At 41.1% G+C, this 26,430-nt stretch overlaps 4 protein-coding genes across 6 annotated transcripts; all 4 read right to left on the bottom strand.

Moving 5' to 3' along the window:
- Positions 1–4,454, bottom strand: LOC139464812 (uncharacterized). Of its 3 annotated transcripts, none has more exons than XM_071246340.1 (2): positions 4,366–4,454; positions 1–899 (listed from the first exon to the last, which is right to left on the bottom strand). In XM_071246340.1, the coding sequence occupies exon 2, from the start codon at positions 886–888 to the stop codon at positions 34–36; it is 855 nt and encodes a 284-aa protein (XP_071102441.1). In that variant the 5' UTR covers positions 889–899; positions 4,366–4,454; the 3' UTR covers positions 1–33. The 3 variants fall into 3 exon arrangements, with proteins under 3 accessions (XP_071102441.1, XP_071102450.1, XP_071102433.1); XM_071246349.1 differs by lacking the exon at positions 4,366–4,454 and adding an exon at positions 3,990–4,154; XM_071246332.1 differs by lacking the exon at positions 4,366–4,454 and adding an exon at positions 2,842–2,925.
- A 949-nt stretch (positions 4,455–5,403) lies between these two features.
- LOC139455969 (forkhead box protein A4-B-like) lies at positions 5,404–6,477 on the bottom strand. The gene has a single exon (XM_071237500.1). It carries the CDS (start codon positions 6,475–6,477, stop codon positions 5,404–5,406), a length of 1,074 nt encoding a protein of 357 aa, XP_071093601.1.
- A 4,958-nt stretch (positions 6,478–11,435) lies between these two features.
- On the bottom strand, positions 11,436–12,527 carry LOC139464830 (forkhead box protein D2-like). Its single transcript, XM_071246363.1, has one exon. It carries the CDS (start codon positions 12,525–12,527, stop codon positions 11,436–11,438), a length of 1,092 nt encoding a protein of 363 aa, XP_071102464.1.
- Positions 12,528–22,990: 10,463 nt separating this feature from the next.
- Positions 22,991–24,097, bottom strand: LOC139455980 (forkhead box protein B1-like). Its single transcript, XM_071237505.1, has one exon. It carries the CDS (start codon positions 24,095–24,097, stop codon positions 22,991–22,993), a length of 1,107 nt encoding a protein of 368 aa, XP_071093606.1.
- Positions 24,098–26,430: the final 2,333 nt, after the last annotated feature.

Here is a 26,430-nt window from a genome sequence, read left to right on the forward strand (position 1 = left end):
TAGAAATGAATGTTTTATGGGAAGTGGGCACCGTTATTGCTCAACTAACACATCTTCGCTACTTGCCAATGCTTGTAGTTGCATCTCTGTGGCCAAGTTTCGAATCTTTTCTGCAATTTTAGCATTGTTTTTCTCTCTCCACATGATTACTTTATAGCTGAAATACAACAAAGTTGCAACGTTTACAAAAAAGCAAGCAAAAGCCAAACAGCTGTCCAACACCTCCATTGCCTTTCCAAGGTCGTTGAGTGAGAGCCAGGTGTCTTTGTGGCTGGGTACTAAAGAACTGTTCATTATCAAACTGGGAATGATCACCAGTGGGTTTTTCCCACTGGACACCGAGTCCACAACAGTGGAAAAAATCTTCTGTAGGTCCTTGATACTGCTGATGAGTATCCATGCGGGCAGAATAGTCAGAAACACATCCTCCACAGCTCGCCATACCTTGCTACCACAACACAGCAGTAGGAAGGAACTCCCTGTACGTAGTGGTTCCTCGGGCTCCAGAATCAAGTCAGTGAAGGCACACAAGGTCGGTTTAGATAATGTTACAAGGCTGGTGTCTTGAGAAACTATGTATATGTCAGAATGCTTGCCTCTTCCCAGAAACACGTCTCTTGTGTCCCTGATGGATCTGTTGTTGTAGAAATCCCGCACCAGTTTGATAGAGAAGGTGACAAGTCCTGCTACCAGCGCCAGGCTAGCTCCTACCACGCTGATGTGAGAGGACACATTAAAGTCTTTGAAGGTCCATCCTGACCCAAACAGAACAATACCACTACCAGTTATGCCGAATATGGAGAAAATGATTCGGAGGATGTTGAGGGTCCGGTGTCTTTTCTCCAGTTTGTCGGCAATCTTGTTTAACCTGTTCTTGGATTCTTCCATCTCAGAGGCCCCTGAAATAAACATGTTGCTATTGCAGTATTGGAAATAACTTTGTCAGGCTGACAGTATGTCTATTCTGAAGTAAAGGGCACTTGAAAACGGTAAGCTTGTCTGGAACTTTAGGAATGATGGAATTGAGGAATAAGGGGATCGTAATACTAATTCTTACGGTTTGGAATTCTTAACATTTAGTGCTGAAATCGGGTGGCAGTTAATCCCCATTAACTACAACGTCCCAAGCAGGATTCGCGATTCTCTGAAAACACACCCACCCACACACACACACACACACACAAACACACATGTGTAATAATGAAAGTGACCCCTGAAGATCTGGGGTAGAATAGGTCTTCAGCAACCCACGCTTGCTGTAAGAGGCGACTAAGGGCATCGGTCGGTCAGGCTCACTGATTTGGTTGGTGCATGTCATTGATACCAATTGCGTGGAACGATGCTCATGATGTCAATCACTGGATTGTTGGCTTTGCTCACCAAATACAATGTATTGATCAGGATGGCCATATTGTGATCGAGACTTTTTATTGAGGCAGATGGAGCCTGAGTTTTTTATTAACATAAAATTAAGCTGTTCCCTCAGCACCCCCCCCCCCCCCCCACCCCCCCAAGTAATCGTAATGGGGAGACTTAATGGTGCGTTAAATGAGTTGTCTCTAAACTCACAGACATCACAACAAATCAACACCATGCTCTGTCACATTGTCTGCACATGTAACAGCAGTAACAACATCCAATCTGTGTCAGTAGCAGTGGATGTGCGGAATATTATTCTGGGATAGTAAAGGTATACAATCTTAGAGGATAGTATTTTTAATGACTGAATGCCATTATGTTTTTCTTTAAACTGAACAAGAAACAAGAAGACGTGTCCATGAATATTCTACATATGAATATACATGATATGTTACTAAATACTGAAAGTTTGTTAGAAAATGAAAACTAGCACAATTTGTAAAAGAAATCCTCAAGATGTTTAATTAAACGTATGAATGTGTTGTAGTTAAAAGTATAGGTGTCGCACGTCTGTCTCCTGCCTTGTGTCACATGTTATATCTTCACATGTACCTTCAATATGTCGTAGCTAAGACCTTGAAGCGAAATAAACGTGTTTTCGTTTGTTGTTACTGAAATCGTTACATAAAGTGTGTAACCGTGTGTTGAATGGACTTTTTTTGCTGCATGTACGACGTGCTTAGCATATGTAGTATTACACACACCTTGTGCTAATACATTACATCTGTCCATAAGTATGTTGTCATTACGGTGACAAAACAAGTGACCCGTGAAGATCCGGGGTAGAATAGGTCTTCAGCAACCCATACTTGTCGTAAAAGGCGACAATGCTTGTCGTAAGTGGCGACTAACGGCATCGGGTGGTCAGGCTCGGTGGCTTGGTTGATGCATGTCATCGTATCCCAATTTCGTATATCGATGCTCATGATGGCAATCACTGGATTGTCTGTTCAAGGATCGATTATTTACAGACCGCCGTCATATAGCTGGAATATTGCTGAGTGCGGCGTTAAACAACAAACAAACAAACAGACAATAATGACCGTTTCTCGTCATACCAAAAGACGTTAAGAGATTGTACTTGTTGTTACCCTGTCTGGCGCTCGGCATTAAGGGGCTAAAACAAGGACTGGTCGGCTCGGAGTCAGTATATTGTGTCTGAGTGGGGTATTCCTGTTAAACTGTGGCAGGGTATCTCAGTGAGCTCGCACTATAAATCGACATCAGTCCGGACTAGTACATGCACGTCGCTATATACATGATATAAGCGCAATAATCTTGGACGCGACGTTAAACCCCATTTCACCTCACCTCACCTCACCTCAATATGCAGTCCACAGATTTGATAATGAAATGTGTGTATGAGAGAGTGAAATGTAAACTGTATACTCTGTTTTTGATTTCTACGAATCAGATACTTACACGAATGTCCTGAAGATTATCGCCCAATTGGAGACGAAGTTGTTTACCATGCAAATACTTGTTATAAACGTTAGGTGTCCCTGCATACCTCTTGCCAACTGGGGTAAATAATGGATTCGTGGTTGTTTGTTGTGAAAGTGTGGCATTCCACTCCTTTACAGACTTGCGTTTCTTTTGACTGTCACTTTCCATTCAGTGTTATACACGCTTTACAAAACATGGCCTGGAAGGCTTTGGGAAGACATTTTATGTTTGTTAGATATGGGATACGTCATTAACCAGGGACTCGTCTACAGTAGAATTACAAAGGACGTGTCCCTTTGCAATATCTTGTCTAACATTCGTACGTTATGGATATTTACAGAACACGTGGTTATAAACACCATCTATATTTCAATAGATTGTTGTTTCATGTATCGGACCGCCTCCGTGGTCTAGTGGTAGAGCGTCCGCCCGGAGAGCGGAAGGTCCGGGGTTCGATCCCCGGCCGCGTCATAACAAAAGACGTTAAAAGATGGTACTTGTTGTTACCCTGTCTGGCGCTCGGCATTAAGGGGCTAAAACAAGGATTGGTCTGCTTAGAGTCAGTATACTGTGTCTGAGTGGGGTATTCCTGTTAAACTGTGGTATGGTATCTCAGTGAGCTAGCACTATAAATCGGCATCAGTCTGGACTAGTACAAGAAGCCACACAAACACACACACGTACTTGCACGTCGCTATATAAGTGCAATAATCTGGGCCGCGACGTTAAACCCCATTTCACCTCACCTGTTTCATGTATCGAGTCTAGTGTTATTTGAGCCTGGTGTGGTATCAAGTCACGCGACCTGACGGGTTGTCTTGACATGGTAGAGCACTTGACGCGATGATTAAATCGTATTCTGTAAATGTGGTATCAGTGCCATACTATCAGCATTGTCTTTCAACATGTACTCATATTAGAACCACACACGGTGGTACAAGGGAATATGTTACATGTTATTGATGTAGTACATAAAACACATGGTATGACGGTAGACATGTAGAACTATTTCGTGCTTACAGTTTTCAGCATCAAATGTATGAATTAGATATTTATTTCAGTACCTTTCATTTCTTTGAACATTAAGTTATAAATATGTACATACAGATGTCTGAATTACTTACTAGTTCAATGCCAACTCCGTCATTTGTTACGTGAAGTTGTCTGCACTTATAGACAGCACATCGCTTCATTAGGTACATTTGTTCTGGCTTAATCGATCATCTCAGTAAAAACAACCTCAATTGCATTCACATTTAAAGCGAAGATATAAAGGTACATTGTGTAAATTGTCAGGTGTTGATTGAGTGAAGTGCACGAAAGCTGACTCGTGAGAGTGTGGGTGGGTTGACTGTGTGTGTGTGGGTGGGAGATCTCCTATGTTATTTTCACAGTAATTATCATTTCCCCGAGTTTCCGATTCTCGGGCTTAATATTATAGATATAATTACTTGTAGTATTAATGCATCTTATGTAAGGGCCTGCAGGTTCACTACATACCTGACCGTCTGCTGCATCGCTGGTTGTAATCTGCAGACGAGGTGACATCTACAGGGATTTCCGCCTTACATTAACAGCCTGCATTAATATTTTACATTAACCCGACATTGTTCTGAAAATAGTCTTTCTCAGAAACCGGTCTATCAGCCTTCAGGGCCACCATGGGTTGTGAAGGGGATCAGATAGACACGGCCCGGATCAGACGACGTTGTTTTCAGGGTTTAATCGTTCTATGCCTTTGGGACAATTGCTATTTCTGTATTCTACACCTTATATGCATGTAAGAGTGCCATAAATAGGTCCGGGTGACTTTCCTGTAACTTGATGAAAAAGGTAATATGTATTAATCACGTCCGGAAGCATGCCTATTCACTAGAGTCACGTGATCCATATATACAACCAGTCCGCAATTCACTTCTCCACTCATTATACACACACACACAGACAGACACACAGACAGACAGACGCGCACGCACACACACACACACACACACACACACACACACACACACACACACACACACACACACACACACACACACACACACACACACACACACACACACACACACACACACACTCCTTGCCCTGTCCTTACAGCAATTCCAGACTGTCTATCCGGAATTACTCCCTCCCTTTGTTAAAATACTCATAAATCTTCTCCCAGCCTAGTCCGTCATGTATTCCAAGTATATACCTATGTACAAGCATCAGGAATCCACGTGTACTACACGTAGGTGACTGGGGTTAATACCGAAAATATTCAACGGACACATTCTGGGGACATTCAAACACCGTCCTTCCTACACCCATATTTTTACATGCACATACATACATGTACTACTGTATATCATAAACACACGACATGGCGGTTTGCAGCATATTAACTTTAATAATGCACATAATTATCACTAACATTCGAAACACACGGACAGTGTATGCAAAAACTAAAAAGTGCAGTGTATGTAATATTCAAAACACTAATTCCTCAAATCAATGTTAATAGCACTATAGGTACAAGAGTCGTTGTCTTGTTATTCAGGGATGTTGTTGCAGGTTTCTGAAAGAGGGTACAGCACTGAATGACTGTCGTGGATGTAGCGACACACAGTGACGGAGGTTTTCATCAATAGTGGATCTTGGGCAGCTCCCTGGACGCATGTAGGCCCTACCCAGGGGCGAGCTTCCCGGGGGAGAGCTGGAGAGAGGGGAGCCGGTCAGGGAGCTGTTCATGCTGCTGGTGTTGTAGTAGCCAGCTGTAGGAGAGTAGACTGTTGGAGATCCCATAGTCCAGACACAGGGGTCCGGTTTGCTTGTGTTGCTGTAGGGGTGTGTCTGGGTCAGTCCCTGGGGTACATGGACAAGGCTCACGGGGTTGAAACCTTGGTATGGCGATTGACGATCATAGAAACCTGAATGGCCATAGAAATTGAGACGTTGGACGGTGGCTTCATCTTGTCGCTGTTTGTGTCCTGACTTGAAACGTTTAGAACGACGGAGGAAACTGCCGTTACCAAACATGTCCCCACAAGAAGGATGCAGAGCCCACAGGTTACCCTTGCCTGGTTTCCCCGGGGGTCGGGGCACCTTGACGAAACAGTCATTGAGGGAGAGGTTGTGTCTGATGGAGTTTTGCCATCTCCGTTGGTTGTCTTGGTAGTAAGGGAATCTCTTGACGATGTAGTTGTAGATGTCGTTGAGAGTCATCATGCCTGTTGTGGAACTCTCGACGGCCATGGTGATGAGGGCCACATAGGAATAGGGAGGCTTCTTGTTGGAAAACTGCCTGCTTTGTTGGGAGAGAGTTGACGTTCCTGGGACAGTGTCTAGACTTGGGTCCTCTTCCTCGTCGTTTTCGGAGCTCATTGAGGAAGATGGTGAAGGCAAGGTGTTGTGATCGCTGTCTGGAACTCGATGCTGTTGAAGAGGCTCCCTCATGTCTCTTGGAGAGAGTTCAGGCCTGACGTCAGCTTCACGTAAAGGTACATATGACTCGACCTGGAACTTGGACGAAGGAGGAAGTTGTGTTGCATATGGAGGTGTCATCGTCACTGCCATAGCTGGGTCGGCAACGGCATTTCCATACTGAAATGTTGCTGGATTGAACAACATTTTGTTATCTCAGAAAACCCAGTATGTTATAACTGAGTAACAGTGAGACTGTATGCCTTCACATTTGTCGGCGGAGTATATATCCCCGTACTAATCCCCCAAGAAAACATATAATTACAAACGTGGATTTGTCCAAAAATAAATTGGATAGCTAATTGTTTATGTACAATTGATTGGACCAAAACCACATCGACCTGCTTGAGGTGTGTCTAGATAACCCAGTGGGCACTGTTACGAATTGCTATTGGCTACTGGCTCACAATAACTCCGCCTACTTGTCTGCAGCGCCCCAAATGTCGACGCCTCTTTGTTCGTCGGGTTACAACACTTCCCGAGTGTATAGTTTTGGCGATGTTGTCCTTGCATGCCCATGCTTTGGTGAATAAATGAGCCTTTGTGAACTGAAAAATGTTTTCCATGTGACGTGGAGTTCTATGTATACCTCACAACAGGTTATTTTTATCTTTACTGCCATTCTTTACTTAAACGTTATAATTAGTAGTCCAACATACATGTGGCTAACACAGCTGATTAGAAATTGAACGCCTAGATAATATCTTTCGTTTTATTCTGTTCATAGCTAAATCAACACCCGCGGGATTCGCTTGACGTGCTTTAGGGTCCCTTGTCCACATGGGGTCATGTTCAAGTACTGATACCATAATCAATATTGACGTCAATTTAGTTACGGAACTAATGGAGGGTGCACATTTGGCTGTTAAAATTATATCACTAAACTGTGTTTCTCAAGCAAAATCGAGAAATGTTTTATGTAGGGCGTCAAAGCAGAATCTGCCCAGGGAACTCAATTGATGGAAAAGATGTGCTTGCCTCTGCAGATGTAATGACATGTTAATAACCTGAATATGCATTTTCTCGTGTTGTCTCTTAGGTCATTTTAGCAGGACAACTCACCGTCTATCGTCAATAATTTAATATACACGTGTATGTATTATTGTATGTAAATGATTACAGTGTGCTGTGTGACACAGTAATAAACTACATTCTTATGTTATTTCCATTTGCAAATATTTCTGCTTATCTAAAATAGATGATTGAACAATGAGCAACTGTGCTAGTGCAAACTGACACCATGGAGTTGGTCATTGCTTGTTCATGGTAACTAATTTTGATTTCACGTGTAGGTTATATTAAGATAGCGGGTAAACAAAATGTGTCGAATGACACCAATTAGGGAGATTTCATAGAATGTTTTGAAGCAGGGAACCACGCGCAACATAAAGTGCGACTACACAGGGGTAATTGTGACACGAGTAATCGTAGAGGGGAGACGTATGACGCGGGTAATGGGTTGTCTTTACACTTATTTACATCACAACATTTCAACACAACACTTTGTCTGAATCGATCATCCCAGAAACAACATCTATGTCAGCAGCTTCACTTGGAGTGACACTTAATATCAAAATGGGGATATTGATGACACTTTCACTGACTGCTATACATTGTATGTGTGAACGAACAAAAAAAACTTGTCTGGTCTTTTCCTTAGATGCTCTATTACATTTATTATGATGAGTCGATATTTCTCAACTTCGAATTAACTATCTACAGTCTTCATCTGTCCCATTAGTTCGTCCTGCTCTGATGACAATGGCACAGAACACATCTTTACAAGATACATGTATGTTTGAACAGTCTCTCACATTCTTCGAGTTAAAACATGATGCAGTATATTAAAGACTGGTCATTACCTAACATCACCTTGTTACCTTAATACCAGATCTGTGTGACTCTCTTTCATGTGACCACCCAAGAAAGGGGGTTCAAATCAGAACAGGATTAGGATTAAAACTGACGACGACATATAGAATTCCAATTGTTTTATCAAATACAGATTATGACTGTTGTTTGTGGTAAGTACAATATTGATCCAATTACAGTTTGCTTTGTCTTTCTAAATAAGATTTAGTTGTAACAATGCGCTGTATTCCCTTCACAGAGTGGAATACCGACACAGGCCTATCTACCTATACGGTCGTTAAGGTCTAGCATCGCGGTAAGTAAGATGGCGACAAGGACGTTCCTTCTTGGATGACGAAATTTAAATCGCTTTAACGAAATTCGAATTAAATTACAGAAACAATCTTCCGACTTCAAAATGACCAACTAGAAGACTGATGGCCACTCACAGGTTGATGCTGGGTGTCTTTCAAGAAGAAAGCTGTACATATGTTCTTCTTGGGGTGAAACTCAGACCCTAGTGACAGCCTTGTGACCAGTAGCCGTAAACCTTTTGTTATGTTCTTATTTCCAGTGAAAACTTGAAACGGACGAAAGGCGATACACTTATTCACTCCACTAAAGCTTTAAGAAAACAACCATACACGTGGTCTGGGGATTGAAGAATTATGCGTTGGTGATAAAAAAAAAATATATATAGTATCACATAACCAGGTGGGGCGGTCGGGTTCGATTCCCGACATGGGTACAATATGCGAAGCCCATTTCCGGTGCCCCCCCCCCCCCCCCCCCCCCCCCCCACACACACACACACACACACCCGGCAGGAATATTGCTAAAAGCGGCGTAAAACCATACTCACTCTCACTCACTCATACTTACATTTATATGAGAGGTATAAACTATATTTTAGATTCTACAATTAGTTAATTAAATTAAGTAACGTTTAGTTTCTGGATATGGTAGCTTAACTATAACGATCATATGTAGCGGACCTGTCGTCATTAACAAACGGTCATATAGTTAAACTAGTCTTTTTCATACATTAGTTCCGGATTATTGCTGGTTCCACAATTGTCCAAACAAGAACAAGTTAATTAGGAAAAGTACAGAAACTGCAACTCAACTGTGTAAATGTAGCATGAGGTACCTTTTGTAATTGTCACCTCTTGACTACCTAGTACACAACGGCATGACCCCACGTGCAGACTGTAAGTTAATGACGCACACATCGGGAGACATGATATTGAGAAGTATGTCAGTGCTTCACCTGATAGACATGAAAGAAGTATTTTGAGTAACACCTTCTATAAATAGACTCTGCAAGTTTTGTACCAACTGTGTTGAAGTTGAAATACACTTTCTTGTAACTTGTGATCTTTACTCAGACCTACGTTACAAATTGTTTAATTCTATTCCTAGTTTAGACCCCTCCTTCCTATAACTTAATCCAGCGGACCAGTTTAATTATAATAAATAATGATTCACTATGTAATACGTTTTACTAACAAAAATGTATTACTAACAAAAATGCATAGGCGTCTTTGTCACATACTCTCTTGACATCACGTCACTACTCAATTAATCCCGTTTTAATACTTTGATGTATATTTTATATGTTAACTATTGATGTAACACATATATTTGTGTCAATATATTGGTCAATGCTGTTCGGTAGATGTATTTATAATTTATGCCATATTTGCTTTGTTACTGTTTTTATGCCGCCAGTGACACGTTAATAAAACGTTTTTCTTCTTCTTTCTTCTATCAACTTGTTGCTTCACACCACAACCAACCCCATTCCAGCTATGTCGCTTTCACTGTCTTTACGGCGAATGCTAGACTGTTTGTGAAAAAGAAAACGTACAACTTTATGGATAACATCTTCTGGTTTACTGCTTTTAGCAACGTTTCGAGATTGATTCTTACGCTGTTATCAAGCAGGCGTCGCTATATGCAGTAAACCAGAAGTTGTTATACAGAAAATCGGACGTTTTCTATTAGAATGAGTTGCATTTGCTTGCAAACAGTTAGAAGATCCAAATGTTTCATTACCGCCCAAAATCTATTAAAATGTCTGAAATTAACTTAGCCATTGGTTGCTGTGAGGTTGAAAGTACCAATGCATACACTATTTGGGAGTCTGATTAGATGGAAATCTGCAAAAAGGGCATCAGTCTTGTAATACTTGAATGACAATTTAGTCCAGCTTGATTTGTCCTATGGTTATCAAGCTTGGAGTAGTGGGGATATTAGCTGTATTGATGCTGTGCAGAACCCATCTCAGTAGTCTACATAGTAGTAGGCACTAACAACCCCAAATTTAGCTGTCCGTGGCACTAACATAATATTAACCAAACATGTATCATGATTAAATTGCCTTGGGATACTCTGCCACTAAAATTTAAACTTCGTAGATGTATTTGCCCCAAATTTACATTCCCAGATAAAATCTGTAAGCTTTGTAATAATAGAACAATTGACGATGAAGTACATAGTCAATCTGGCTGCATTGTTTACTCCAGTTCGAGGAGTGACTTGGTATCTCATGAATGTCGACCAAACTGTATCCTTAAAGCGGAACGATAGGCTTGTAAAACCACTAGCCCCATTGTCATCCCAAATGTTTAAACGAAGAAAAGTAAATAATGCGCCACGTACACTATGAAAACTCTTTTAACCACTATATGCATCTTGTATTATCATGTTTTAAGTACCAGCAGATCAATATCAATGTGTAGATTACGTATATGCGTTGCTGGTTTACCCATTGCCGTATTTGTATGAATTATTTTACTGTCATACTTGCATTATATATAGTATGAGAGACACACTCATAAAATAATGTTCATCTTCTTCCTTATCACTGAGGCTAAAGGCACCGAAGAGAATATTGAACAAAGGGATACAATGTATTAAAGATGCTGCAGTGCTCGATTCCGATGAAATTTCATTTGATTTGAAACCAATCTGCCGTACAGTGGTGATATTGAGAGACAAAAATGTAATCTATTCACTGAATATTTATTCATTTTATAATAAATATGCAAGAAAACATAATTATACAGTGTACAATACAAAACATGGTTACAAGCGTACACCCACCTGTAAGTCATGATATATGTCCGTATTGTACAATGAAACTAAGAATAGTTTGCATGGTAATAAACGGAGCTTCATTTCACAGTTGGACCACACTCAACAGCACTTTGGTTTTGTAGTGATGATACATCAGTACCACACCAGAATGATTACATAATGTTAGTGTACTGGTTTCCCGGGGGTTGCATGGACTTAGTAGCACTGGGGAGTGACTGATGAACACTAGGGTACAAATAGTCATAGGGATTTCTAGACCTGTCAAAGCTGGAAGATGAACATTGAGGCATGTAGGTTCCAGCCAGGGACGAGCTTCCCGGGGGAGAGCTGGAGAGAGGGGAGCCGGTCAGGGAGCTGTTCATGCTGCTGGCGTTGTAGTAGCCAGCTGTAGGAGAGTAGCCTGTAGGAGATCCCATGGTCCAGATACAGGGGTCAGGCTTGCCTGTTGTGCTGTATGGGTGTGTCTGGGTTAGTCCCTGCGGTAAGGAGCCGAGACTCAGGGGGCTGAAACTTGTGTAAGGAGATGGGGCTCCATACAACCCCAATAAATGTCCGTAGGGACTGGCAGGATGGAATGAAGGATCTTCTCGACGTTGCTTTTGTGCGGACTTGAAACGCTTAGAACGACGAAGGAAACTGCCGTTGCCGAACATGTCCCCACAAGAAGGATGCAGAGCCCACAGGTTACCCTTGCCTGGTTTCCCCGGGGGTCGGGGCACCTTGACGAAACAGTCATTGAGGGAGAGGTTGTGTCTGATGGAGTTTTGCCATCTTCGTTGGTTGTCTTCGTAGTATGGGAATCTCTTGACGATGTAGTTGTAGATGTCGTTGAGAGTCATCATGCCTGTTGTGGAACTCTCGACGGCCATGGTGATGAGAGCCACATAGGAATAGGGAGGCTTCTTGTTGGAAAACTGCCTGCTTTGTTGGGAGAGAGTTGACGTTCCTGGGACAGTGTCTAGACTTGGGTCCTCTTCCTCATCGTTTTCGGAGCTCATTGAGGAAGATGGTGAAGGCAAGGTGTTGTGATCGCTGTCTGGAACTCGATGCTGTTGAAGAGACTCCCTCATGTCTCTTGGAGAGAGTTCAGGCCTGACGTCAGCTTCACGTAAAGGTACATATGACTCGACCTGGAACTTGGACGAAGGAGGAAGTTGTGTTGCATATGGAGATGTCATCGTCATTGCCATAGCTGGGTCGGCAACGGCATTTCCATACTGAAACGTTGCTGGATTGAACAACATTTTGTTATCTCAGAAAACCCAGTATGTTATAACTGAGTAACAGTGAGACTGTATGCCTTCACATTTGTCGGCGGAGTATATATCCCCGTACTAATCCCCCAAGAAAACATCTTACAATTCCAATTTGCTCCCCGAGAGAGAATCTATTGTTATATTGTAAATTGGACTGTACTACCCTCGGTGAATTACAGGAGGTGTGGCCAGTGTGTAATGCGCCCGGATGCTATTGGCTACTGGTAAATATAAGTCCCGCCTACCTACTTACAGGCCAATCAGTTGTTCCACATTGATAGTAACCTCTAGCCTGCATAATGAACATGTATGATACTGGGAAAAATGTCTACCTACTTCTCTTCACCATAGTTAAATTAATTTTCCACAAAACCATAAGCCGAATAAAATATATATGGCGATGAATGTGTTTCTACATTAGATGAATAACACAAAGGAATTTTGGCCACAAGGCAACACTTGTAATTACATAAGTACACATTTTGATAAAGGCTTTCCTACCCCTCTTTTCACTGAGGCAGCTCAACCTATATCCATAGGGTTCCAGTAGCCCTCGGGGATCAAGTACATGTCAGGTTCTAAAGCTTAAGTCAACACTGATGTCATAACCCTGTAGAACAAATTACATTTTACCAAATATATGTCTAGATGATAAAAGTAAAGGTTAAGGCCAAATGAACAAGACGTATTCTACGTATCAAAATATGTTAGATTGTTTGTCTTGATTCACGACACGTATCTCGAGCTGGGTATCATAATTGCAATGTTCTTGTAAATTAGATGCTGTAAATGGATACACTACAGCCCACTATGAGAGGAGGGATACATGCAATACATTTATGATCAAAGGATCGTCATATCTTTGTGTCGAACTATAATGAGTTATGGTGACCTGTATGTAGATTTTGAAACCAGCGACACCTGGTGATATGCTTAGTGGGATAGGTTGGGCATATGTATGTGTTGTAAGTGAATGGTCCAAAGTGACATAACCACCACATGTCGGATACGTCACGGGCCATGGAAGCGGTAATCGTATCGGGGAGACGTAGCGATTCGTTAAAAGGTTGTCTCTACACTTATTGACATCACAACAATTCAGTATCGATCATCACTGAAATAACACCCAGTCTGTGTCAGCAGTTGAGTGGTATCAAGATCCTGTACAAGTACACCTCCTACATACCCCTTTGTCTGAATAATGTACGAGAATGAATGATTAAAAGCAAATTAACAGGCCAATATATTGATATAGGTGTTGCTCAAGTTTTCATTTGTTACAAGGTATTTTCCATTTGTTGTTGTCAGTGGAATGATGCTAATAATTTAAATTATCGCTATAGAATCTATTCGTCTTCTAATATTCAAGCTATGACTTTGTATGGACGAAGGGGATATTTTAGGCTAAACATGGACATTGCAAAAGTACTCAAATGCTCAGAGAATAGTGATGTGGCATGTTGGTGAAGGATGACGCAAGTAATCGTATCGGGGAGCCTTAATGACTCAGTTAATGTGTTGTCTCTACACTTATTGACGTCACAATAAACACACAACATCACACTTCACGGGTTGTCGGCATCGATCATTACAGAGACAACTCATCATCTGTGTCAGCGGTTCACTTAATTAAATTTAGATCCCTTCATTGAACAAATGATGTTGTACAAACTGTGAAATTGTCCCTACGTTATAGTGTATACAGTGTGTCGGAATATTTCTACTCTGTAAATAATGAGCTAGATTAACACTTCTTTATTTAGAGGTCTATATTATTCAAAACATTTGTATGGTCATATTAATGTTGTACACCCAGGGGGAAGGGATAGCATTACAGGTAGTAATGCAACATCATTGCAGTTTTAGTTGAACAACAGATATTTCCTCATATATCGATTGCTTCTTTTATAGCACATGTGTGTATTATTGCACACCTGAAAGTGTTACAGAGATTGGCTTCTCGGAAAGTGGAATACCAGTTGATGAAACCATCTGGTAAAGGTGACAAACTACATGTGATTGTCCCCCAATGCTGTTCATTACATGGGGTTTTGCAATTATGCTAGAGGTGTTCGTGAACATGTTAGAAAAACACCACATGCTTTGATGTAGCCGCCCAGGTAACAGGATTTAAAGGAAACTGGATTAAGATTCGAAGGCCCAGCCACATATAGAAAATCTATTGTTTTATCAAATACCGATTATGACTGTTGTTCATAGCAAGTACAATATTGATGCAGTTATTGTTTTCTTACGCTTCCTAATTCACCGTCAGTAGCACGGCCGCCCTTTATCAACTGGCTATTGACTACCTTATTTCCAAAATGGATTACTGTAAAACTGCTTTTCTCCCTTTCTATCACCCCGATACTGAAATCAGAGTAAGTACGGTGGCGACAGCGGCAGGGGACAATGCAGAGGCCAGACGCCAGAATCCAATATCACAGAAGACCGAAATATAAATCTTGTTTTATTTCTTATGTGTGACATCAACATTATTTACGGCCTCTTTAAGGATGTTCAAAAAATTGTACAAGCTTTAACAATATTAACCCAAATTTTAATAATGATCACTCCCAGAATAGAATCCGACAACGGAAATGTCGGACAAGTCCATTTTACGAACAGGTGGATTAAGTTTGTTTTTCCCCGAATATTCTCACAATCCTTACGTCGATTGTCTTCACATTTTCTCCTCATACCAATTGTCATATCTCTCCCGCTTTAGTATGCGATCGTCCGGCCACTGCGTTTGTCTCGCAGCCCAGCTACATCTATGGGGAACAACTTGCTGGACATTTCCCTCTAAAAAATAACGTCGTCCAATATATGACGTCATCAAATTGCGAGCACATATTCAAATCTCCAGAAATGAAATAATGATCGAACAATGTTTTATCGTGAAAAATACCACTCTTCGTTCTTCATTGCCCTTTGCGATTAATCGCGTAGCTATCATATATATCCAAGAAAAATGTTTTTTGAAGTTGAATATACCATGATTAGGAATGTTTAATTCATGTTACACTAATCACTGCGGAACAGTGTACGTCGTTTGTTGGTGAGGGAGAAACAAACCAGAAGAACCCTACAGTACAGCAGGGTTAATGATAAAGCAGGCATCAACTCAGCATTGAGCGTTATCATATTTCGATAACCGAAATATAAATTGAAAAACAAAAAGGCAAACTATCATTGAGCGTAATTTGGTTTCCAATTCCAATTGTGTCCTTCAAATGTGAAAGAGACCTACTAGACCTAAGTAACCCGAGGGTGGGCGTGGACTGTACTACAGATTGTTTGTAAATATGATGGCGTTTATTCATATACACATAACTACCATATTTTAATCACCTATTTTGACTGAATAAATTTATCATATCCCATACACTGAACAACACACACACACTGAAGTATCATAGTATTACATGGTCAAAGAACACTACAATGACATCTACGAAACACAAGCCGGGCAAACAAACTACATCACAGAGTGTTCGTAAGACACTGAAAAACTTCAATTAATTAGATACACATCTCACCTTCCATGATTTCACAGACGCTACACTATTGCTGTGAAATCCCAGATAGTAATGCCTTACAGACGGCAGTTTCCAGATTGTGAATCTCATTGTGCTTGACGTGCTGTCAAGCTGTAAATATCCATGTCATGTTCTTGAATTTGTTAGAATTAAGACAATATGCCGCTACAGCCATTTTCCAATTTGAAATCCATTAAAATTGACTGAAGTCCTTTTCCTGTTAGAATTTCTTTTTTAAATATTGAAAATTCTATTTTAAATGTCTGTATATATCTGTAGACAACTTACATGTGATTTTATGTGAATGCATTATGTAGTTGTTACTGTCAATTAATTTGCTTAATAACATTGAACACAAAGTACTGACACAAGCAGATGAATGGCCGGTCACATTTTTTGGACGAAACATTTGAAGAATTGCAAGACGAATGTTACACAGTTTCGCCGGAGCTAGAATCATGTAAGCCGGTCAAGCAAAAGTAATAGTCTGTGACCAGTCACTGTAAGGTCATTGTCGTGGGCTAAAGTCTAGTATAAATATTGAATCAGCCAGCGGTATTCACGTAACAATCGCCAGGTGTCGCTTCTGCAGACTGTTTCCTTGATGCCAGATCATGATGTAGGTTCGTCGAGTTACTACACAGCTGTAGGAATCTGTGTAGCTCGTAGATGTAGCTACTACCAATACCACTAATGACGAATACGTTTCATTGACAGACAGGCATGTCTAACCAACCTACCCGACAAGACCTTACTTAACAGGGATTAAAAACGATTGAGTGATCACATATATATATATAAAATGTACTTTTTTCTATTTACATATTATCGAGTGATCACACATTTCTGTTCATAAACGGGACAAACATTCAATAACACTAGGTGTGTATATGTGGTTGTATACAGTGTCTCAATTCACTTGTCACAATAGTCAATACGTAAAGGTTCAATATCAACTGATAGTTAATGGTATATGTTGCTATTTGCGTCGATTCTGTAGCACCCGGGTGAAAACGTACATATGGATAGAATTGCTCAGAGGAACTTCGAAGTCCTATCGAAACTGGGAGTGGCCTCACCCAGGGGCCAGCTTCCCGGGGGAGAGCTGGAGACAGTGGAGCCGGTCAGAGAACGTGTGATGCTGCTGAGACGTTGTAGTAGCCGGCTGTACGAGGAGGGTTAGACTAACATTTAGTCTCTGAAATCTTGTATTACACAATATCCGTCTTGACTCTAAAAATAAAACAATATTTCCCTATGCTGTGGAATAGAGCTAGCTACAGCTGGCTAGACTTGCTTTTGTATGCGTTTCTAGATTTATTTATTTTTCATAGAATTAGACCCTGGGGTAAGGAGCTGAGACTCGGGGGTTGAAACTTGTGTAATGAGATGGACCTCCATACAACCCCCATAACTGTCCGTAGGGACTGGTAGGATGGAATGAAGGATCTTCTCGACGTTGTTTTTGTGCCGACGGAGGAAACTGCCGTTACCGAACATTTCCCCACAAGATGGACTTGTTCAATAACTAACACTCTAGTAATACAGTGTGCGATTCATTTAGGACATTAATAAATAAAGAATTTAAGTCTGAATAAATTGTGCTGTAAACATACATTCCTGATTTGTGTAAAAAAACATATAAAGATAAATCAGTTGCTGATAAAAATTCTCAATTCCGAAAACACTATAAAATCGTTTGATATTTTCTGGAGCAATGTATTTTCTGTAAGGTGGTAATGTTCAACAAATTCACGTGACTAAGTCATATATGTAAGACAAACTGTACAAATGACCATACGGCCTGAAATACTGAATATCATAATTGTGTCTAATACATATTTATACACACATGAAGTTTACTATCGTATGTCATCTAATTAAACATGATCGGCGATCGAATGGTTAATGTCACTGGTCAACGTCTTCATTACTTACTTACTTACTTACTTACTTTGGAGATTTAACGTGCGCTTTCCGACTGATGCGTATTTCGCACACGGGCCCGGCCAGGCCATTTAATGTGTTTCCGAAAGGGGCGAGGGTGGTCTGTGCAACCCAAGAGGGGGCTTTAGGGGTTGCTTATATAGAATTTGGGAATTTTGAGATTTGGAATAGATGCTGATGGGGTTGGGGAGGAGAACTAAGGGAGCTGGGTATGGTGGATGATTGTTTGTTTATGTGATTTTGATTTGGTAGGTTATTATGGTTTTAGATGCGTTTTATTAGTTCCGTTTTGATTAAGAATACGCCTAAGGCCTTGAAGTTTTCTAGTTTATTTTGTGGGTTTAGTATTGCTTCTAGAGTGAGAGCCTTGTTTAGATTGAGGGTGGTTTGTAATGCGGTTCGATGTGTTAGGTAGTGTGTGCAGTGGATGAGTGCGTGTTCTGGGGTTTCTGGTTGTTTGCAGTGTGGGCAGTTACCTGTAGTGTGTTTTTTAAATTTTTTTAGGTGGTTATTTAGGTTGGTGTGTCCTGTTTGGAGTTTAGTGATTACTCTGTCGATTTTTTTTGATGGATGGAGAATTTTTGGTTTGGTTAGTGGTTTGCTGAGCACTCTTTTGATTTTGCTATTTGAGTTTAGATATACGTCTTCATACGCATTTGTACATAAAGGACACCCTCTTGCTGTATCAAAGAATTGAAATCTTAACGTGAGTTTGTTTCGTTTGATATTTACACATCAAATTGAGAAGACTTGTTTCCACTTGATTACCTTCCCGAAATGAACAAAGTCACCACGTGATGATCAATATCAGACACAGCACGTTAAAGTCTATTATTTATCTATTGCCAAGTCCTTGTTTCTTGTCGGCTCAAGCATCAAAGTGAAGGTGTCTTGCTCCCCAGCATATACAGACACCCTCCCGTGATACTCCGGTAAAGCAACAAGCAGCTTAGTGTAATCCGACCACACTACATGAAAACCAAAACCAAAATAGTGATAATCTGTTGTTTACTTTAAGTGACGAGGATCTTAAGTCACCTTTGGTGTAGGACGAACTCAATAGTTTATATGTCTTTAAATAATATACATTTTCGAAATAGTTTAAGTGCAATACTTTTTAAGATGTTTACAAGACGGCAAACAATGTCACAACATATTTGTTGTTATAAGTTACTACATGTGTGTTGATGCGTTCTATATGTGTATATACGGCAAGAAGTGACTGGATTCACTGTGCGTCATATGACACTACTACTACTACTACTACTACTACTACTACTACTATTACTACTACTACTACTACTACTACATTACTACTACAACTACTACCACTACTACTACTACTAATAATAATACTACTACTGCTGCTGCTGCTACTACTACTCTATGCATTTATTAGGTAATCCTCGTGAAATAGCGAAATAAGCTATACTGAAACCTGCTGATGTCTTTTTGTCAGTCCAGTGGTCATAGGATCTGTGCACACAGGAGCGTATACCTGATCTTTGTAAAATGACAACATTGAGGGATCTGTGCACACAGGAGCGTATACCTGATCTTTGTAAAATGACAACATTGAGGGATCTGTGCACACAGGAGCGTATACCTGATCTTTGTAAAATGACAACATTGAGGGATCTTTGCACGCGACCAAGTATTCTAATACTATTTCACAGTAAATCTAGATTAAAATTACACCTTAACTGGATTATAGCAACTTTATTGAAATTTCTTCCATGACCAAATCAACTAAGTGTGAAGTGTATCAGTTTCTGTGGCTGTGTTCTGATCGTTTGGTTCTGGCTTGATGCAGCGTCTAATGTAAATGTGCATGGTACATGGCATGTGTGTGAAACGGACATAGCCATACAACAGACATAGTTTCAGTGAAGGTGTCAGGAGGTAGCCACGAGAATGTAGTGTTGAGAGCTTGGGTTTACATGCGTTTACATACACGCTAGATGTTTACAGCCAAACACCATCGCTGATTCCATACCCTCGCAATTACATTCAACGCGTGAAAAGAAACTTCATTTGCTGCAATCTAGGTTATGACGTCGCTCGATGGAGATCAACTTATTATTGGATACACTGACCAGCACGTCAGAGAAAAAAGACATCTTTCATGACATGTTAAAGATATGGCAAAATAAACTCCAATGCCTTGTGGATATATACTGAACCAAATTAAAAACTTCACAATCCTAAAATTTTAACATTTTGACCACTTATCATTGTGGGCCCTTATTGTGTATTTAAACAGTCATGGCCACGTATTGTCTTCAGATAACACCAGTGTTTGTGCAGGTGAATCGATCAAAATCATGTGCACAGCACTATAGTGGCAAAAGTGGTTTTTCACGTGCAACTGGTCACGTGGCCATAATACCGCACGTGTTTTCAGCCATACTTGTTAGCAGTCATTAACAAAAAAAGAAAAACACAAGAAAACAAAAGTCTTTACGGCCATTTGTCATGCCACGCCTTTCAAAAGTGCAACGTGAACGTGCCATCGGCATGTTGCAGACGAGAACGTCCGTAGCTGAAGTCGCAAGGACGATGGGTTGTAGTCGACGGACTGTTTATGATTTACAGACGCCTCTACAGCAAACGGGTACCACCGCTGATCGCCCTCGGCCAGGTCGACCACGTGTGACGTCACATGCAGAGGATCTTCAGATTGTCTTACGTCACCTCCGTAACCGATTTTTGACGGCTACATCAACCAGAAATGAACTGTTTAGGGGTAGAATGAGTGCGCAAACTGTTCGAAACCGTCTGAGAACTGCTCACCTTCAAGCACGACGGCCATACTGCGAGCCGATTCTGACTCAATTACACAGACGTCAACGTCAATTGTGGGCACAGCGACACTTACGATGGACTCAGAGGAATTGGAATCAAGTCGTCTTCAGTGATGAATCCCGATTTGCTGATGGTAGGGCGAGGGTGTGGAGGCGCCGTCATGAACGTTACGCCCAGTGTTGTGTACAGGAAGTTGACAGATTTCGAGGCGGAAGTGTCATGGTGTGGGGTGCTTTCTGTGGCAATGCACGTTCCAGGCTTGTTGTCATCCGTGGCAACCTCAACGCAGAACTGCCTTTTATGGCAGCACATGGACCCGGTTTGATCTTCCAACACGACAATGCCAGACCCCACACAGCAATTTTGACAAGGAATTTCCTTCAGAATGAGTCAACGTCATGGACTGGCCGTCAAGGTCTCCCGACCTCAATCCCATCGAACACGTCTGGGATGCTCTTAGCAGAAGTCTGCGCACTCTCCAGAACCAACCACAGAATTTGCAAGATCTTGGCACCATTTTGCAGCAACAATGGCGTCGTCTTCCCAATCATGTGTTCACAAGCATCACAAGGTCCATGCGGAGGCGTTGTGTGGCAGTTGTAAACGCACATGGTGGCCATACATGCTACTGAACTTGTGTGCCATCAGATTCTCGTGCTTGGGACTTATGGTTTAAACTGTTGATGTTATAACCGAATACCGAAGGTGCTTGGAACAAATTATGGTTACCACCGTTAATTAAAATCCTTCTTTGGACATTAATGATTAAAAATTACCTTCTCTGATACATTTGTCCGTTGTATATCATATATTGGATTACTTTTAAAAATGTGAAGATTTTAATTTGACTCAGTATATGTTCAATAATAAAATTCACGGAAGACATGGTGTGATTAGCCACTGCTCGACGACGAACACATGGAGATATAATAATGTATGTACAAGATAATATTCCTGTAGTAGTTACTGTAGACACCGGTCTGCTGTGAATTTTATGATATCCTACAACCTATTGGGTCTCTAATATCTACCATACCGAGGACGGAATATTAAAGATATGATAACATGATGTTTGAGCCATACCGAGGAGGGAATATTGAAGCTATTATAACATGATGTTTCAGCACTACCGAGGAGGGAATATTGAAGGTATGATAACTTGATGTTTGAGCCATACCGAGGAGGGAATATTGAAGCTATTATAACATGATGTTTCAGCACTACCGAGGAGGGAATATTGAAGATATCATAACATGATGTTTGAGCCATACCGAGGAGGGAATATTGAAGCTAGTATAACATGATGTTTCAGCACTACCGAGGACGGAATATTGAAGCTATTATAACATGATGTTTCAACACTAGCGAGGAGGGAATATTGAAGCTATTATAACATGATGTTTGAGCCAAAACCGAGGAGGGAATATTGAAGCTATTATAACATAATGTTTCAGCACTACCGAGGAGGGAATATTGAAGCTATGATAACATGATGTTTGAGCCATACCCAGTAGGGAATATTGAAGCAATTATATCATGAATTGTTAGCCATACCGAGGAGGGAATATTGAAGCTATTTTAACATGACGTTGAGCCATACCGAGGAGGCAATATTGAAGCTATCATCACATGATGTTGAGCCATACCGAGGAGGGAATATTGAAGCTATTATAACATGATGTTTCAGCCATACCGAGGAGGCAATATTGAAGCTTTAAAGTGGGTAGTTTCAGCGCATGGAGAACACACACACGTACAACATCCAGCAGTGGGAGATAACACGCTGAACAAATTGAGATGCCATGATGATGTACAAAAATGACATCGAGATATGTTTCACAAAATAGTACTTAAGTTACAACACCACTACACAAGAATAGACAATTCTGTGATAAAGCATATTTATTTTTGAATGTATATTATACATATATAACAATAATTATATAACTTATATCAAAGCATGAAAGAGTACATTTACAATTCAAGTCACTTGTGATATATGCATAGACATCAGTCGTTGCTGTGTCAACCAAGTTTATGTATATTATGATTATATAGTGGCGTACCTGTACGCCTTTTACATCAATGACAAGCAATTTGATAGCACTATTATCGATGTTTTTGATCCTGAGATGATATGATTCTCAGCCAATGCCTTCACTTTGACATACCATATGAATACATAGGCTGTGAAGCTCCTGTGAATGACTGACACAACTGAGGATAGGAATAATTATATAAATTTTGGATAGCACTCGAGCTCGGTGATGACACTTGTGGCATATATGTCCCAGCTAGAGGCGAGCTTCCCGACTGGGCAGACAGCATATGTGGTATGTGAGGTCCTGGTGGAGAGCTGGAGAGAGGGGAGCCGGTCAGGGAGCTGTTAATGCTACTGGCGTTGTAGTAGCCGGCTGTAGGAGAGTAGACGCTAGGAGTTCCCAAAGTCCAGGTACTTGGGTCAGACGTGCCTGCTGTGTTGGGTGTGTGTGTCTGGGTCAGTCTCTGGGGTAAGGGGCTAAGATTCAGGTTGAAACCTTGGTAGGGGGACGGGCCCCCATAAAGACCAAACTGTCCGTATGATGTGAACCGCTGAATCAGTGCGTCGTCTTGTCGCTGTTTGTGTCCTGACTTGAAACGTTTAGAACGACGAAGGAAACTGCCGTTACCGAACATGTCCCCACAAGAAGGATGCAGGGCCCACAGGTTACCCTTGCCTGGTTTCCCCGGGGGTCGGGGCACCTTGACGAAACAGTCATTGAGGGAGAGGTTGTGTCTGATGGAGTTTTGCCATCTCTGTCGGTTGTCTTCGTAGTAAGGGAATCTCTTGACGATGTAGTTGTAGATGTCGTTGAGAGTCATCATGCCTGTTGTGGAACTCTCGACGGCCATGGTGATGAGGGCTACGTAGGAATAGGGAGGTTTCTTGTTGGAAAACTGCCTGCTTTGTTTTGAGAGAGTTGATGTTCCCGAGACAGTGTCAATGAGTAGTTCGTCATTGCTGTCCTTATCTGTACACGGTGACGATGATGGTGAAGGCAGAGGGACGTTATCGGGCAATTCTGCCTGTTGTCGATCTGTTTCTCCGAGGAACATGTCATCTATTCTGTTCGGCGTTCCTGGGGGCGCAGTTGTCTCCCTTGTGAGTGCCACTCTTGAAAATGTTTGAGGCAACATGTACGACGGCAACACTGGTGTCTCACCCTGCATCACAGCATCCCCAGTCACGTTGCCATACGGAGATACACTTGTATGATTCAACATTGCGTAAGTGACGGTTCTGCAGCGGTTTAACTGAGAAGGTACAGGAATGTATACCGTCGTTACTCCATCCTTAGGTTTATATCACCGCAAAGATTATCCCCCTTAATACAGACAGCTTTGTCTCTTGATTTGTCAGCCATTGTTGGGTAATTTGTAATGGGTGACGTTCACAAGAAGGCGTGATATCTTTAATTGGCCGTTCACTCCTATTGGCGACCAGATCTGAAGCTCCGCCCACCATTGTTCATACCATTAAACCACTCCTGCTTGGGAAGCGCTTTTAAATAGATCGTTAATCCAATTTGATTTCCAAAGTTTTTTTATGTATATCAAAGTCGATTTCTGTCTGTAAAATAGTTTTAAAATAAAAAAATACGATCAGGAACGCGGGTATTTTCATGCACACTTAAAGACATAGTATATATAAAGCGTGGAACAAGAGCAGTTCTAGTGATGTTAGTGATGTAATAAGTTACTACATGTATGGTCAGTGTCATGTACATATGAAGCATGTGCTATAAAGACATCGTACTCCCAGGCTATCACATCAGGGTATCAAATCAAGTCGTACATAAAAACGACAAAACCCTTTTCATTTTCGCAATATATCTCTGGTAAAAACAGAGAAGCTTGTACGGTTCCGACTATATCATGAGCATATGTTTGTGAAACTCCATCACCATAAAACGTTTTGAAATCTTTACTGATGCCTTAAACGTTGTAAGTTTGATCAAACAACTTTTGAGTCGTAAGACGCTCTTTGAAATCTTCATACAAAGATCATGTTCGATTGTACCTAAATGTTGTGAAATGTACACACCAAAGGCTGGAGCTGCCGGGATATTACTCGAACAGAAAGGAAAGGTTGACTTCTGGAAAGATGAAGTCATTCATCTTGTCACTCTGACACATACAAAAACATACTTTTGTCAGTAGGAATTGTACACATTTCTTCTTGTGAAAACTATCAAAAACGTGTAGAAAACACCAACGGTTACATATGTTAGTTGGGGTATGTGTGGACTTTACGAGCAAAATAGAACAAAGAATTTACAAAGTATATTTGACTAGAAATAACATATTACAAAAGAATGGATCAAACGGGGACATTTAGTGAATTTAATTCCCCTCCACAAACAAGTAGCTGCTGATAACTGTGGTTGACTGACAACGAATTGCCATTATCATGCAAAAATAGAATGCTTCGGTAAATATTCCAAGCACGATAAAGCCATTTCCACCATATTTCAATCCAATTTCTACCCTTCGTGTATAAGCATAAGAATCGTCCAAAGATAAGATTTTAATTTCAAGATATTGTCGAACCTATTGTTCATTTCAGTGCATTTTAAATACGTTAAATTCGGAAATTGTGTATAGTCTTAGTTCTTTCATAGATGCATGCAATTCTACAAAATACAGTTACTCATTAGCTGAAGGTGTATCTATCAGTTCCAGTTAAATTTTTCTGACTATCATGCACAAATAGGTGAGGTGCGATGAAATTAGGTTTAATGTAGTGTCCAAGATTATTGCACTTATATAGCGACATGCATGCACGTGTGTGTGTGTTTGTGTTTTTTTTTGTGTGTGTGTGTTTTGTGTGTGTGTTTTTTTTGGTGTGTTTTGTGTTTTGTGTGTGTTGTGTGTGTGTGTGTGTGTGTGTGTGTGTGTGTGTGTGTGTGTGTGTGTGTGTGTGTGTGTGTGTGTGTGTGTGTGTGTCTGCTTGTACTAGTCCGGACTGATGCCGATTTATAGTACTAGCTCACTGAGATACCATGCCGCAGTTTAACATGAATACCCCACTCAGACACAGTATGAGCCGATCAGTCCTTGTTTTAGCCCCGTGATGCCGAGCCCCTGGCAGGGTAACAACAAGTACCATCTTTTAACGTCTTTCCGTATGACGCGGCCGAACGCTCTACCACAAGACCACGGAGGCGGTCCTGCACAAATAGAGACAAGTCACTCTTAAAAGGCGTACTTGATATTAAGATCACAAATACACATGAATAACATCAGGTTTGGTGTACAGCATATATGACGTGCGGCCAGAACTGTGATATACCATGTGCCATATGTTATTACTCGTTCATGACACAGCGTACATCCGGGTAACTACATGGGCATGACTGTGGGTGTCATTGAAGGAACCATTGCAACAAAGCATGTAACACTTTCGTAATGAGATCCCTGCTCCTCCACTGATTGGGATATGACTGGAAGATGTACATCACACCCTAATCAAAACCCTTACCCACTGGCTACGGCGTACCCCCAGGACCCTCAACCCCCTGGGGATGATTGACCAATATGTCACTCACGGATCAGCT

The sequence above is a fragment of the Haliotis cracherodii genome, unplaced genomic scaffold (assembly GCF_022045235.1).
Source record: "Haliotis cracherodii isolate W230 unplaced genomic scaffold, xgHalCrac1.p SCAF_1, whole genome shotgun sequence".
Taxonomy (NCBI): domain Eukaryota; kingdom Metazoa; phylum Mollusca; class Gastropoda; order Lepetellida; family Haliotidae; genus Haliotis; species Haliotis cracherodii.

Coding starts and splice junctions, on each gene's coding strand:
- LOC139455969 (XM_071237500.1), bottom strand. CDS start 6,477: ATGTTGTTCAATCCAGCAACATTTCAGTATGGAAATGCCGTTGCCGAC.
- LOC139455980 (XM_071237505.1), bottom strand. CDS start 24,097: ATGTTGAATCATACAAGTGTATCTCCGTATGGCAACGTGACTGGGGAT.
- LOC139464812 (XM_071246340.1), bottom strand. CDS start 888: ATGGAAGAATCCAAGAACAGGTTAAACAAGATTGCCGACAAACTGGAG.
- LOC139464830 (XM_071246363.1), bottom strand. CDS start 12,527: ATGTTGTTCAATCCAGCAACGTTTCAGTATGGAAATGCCGTTGCCGAC.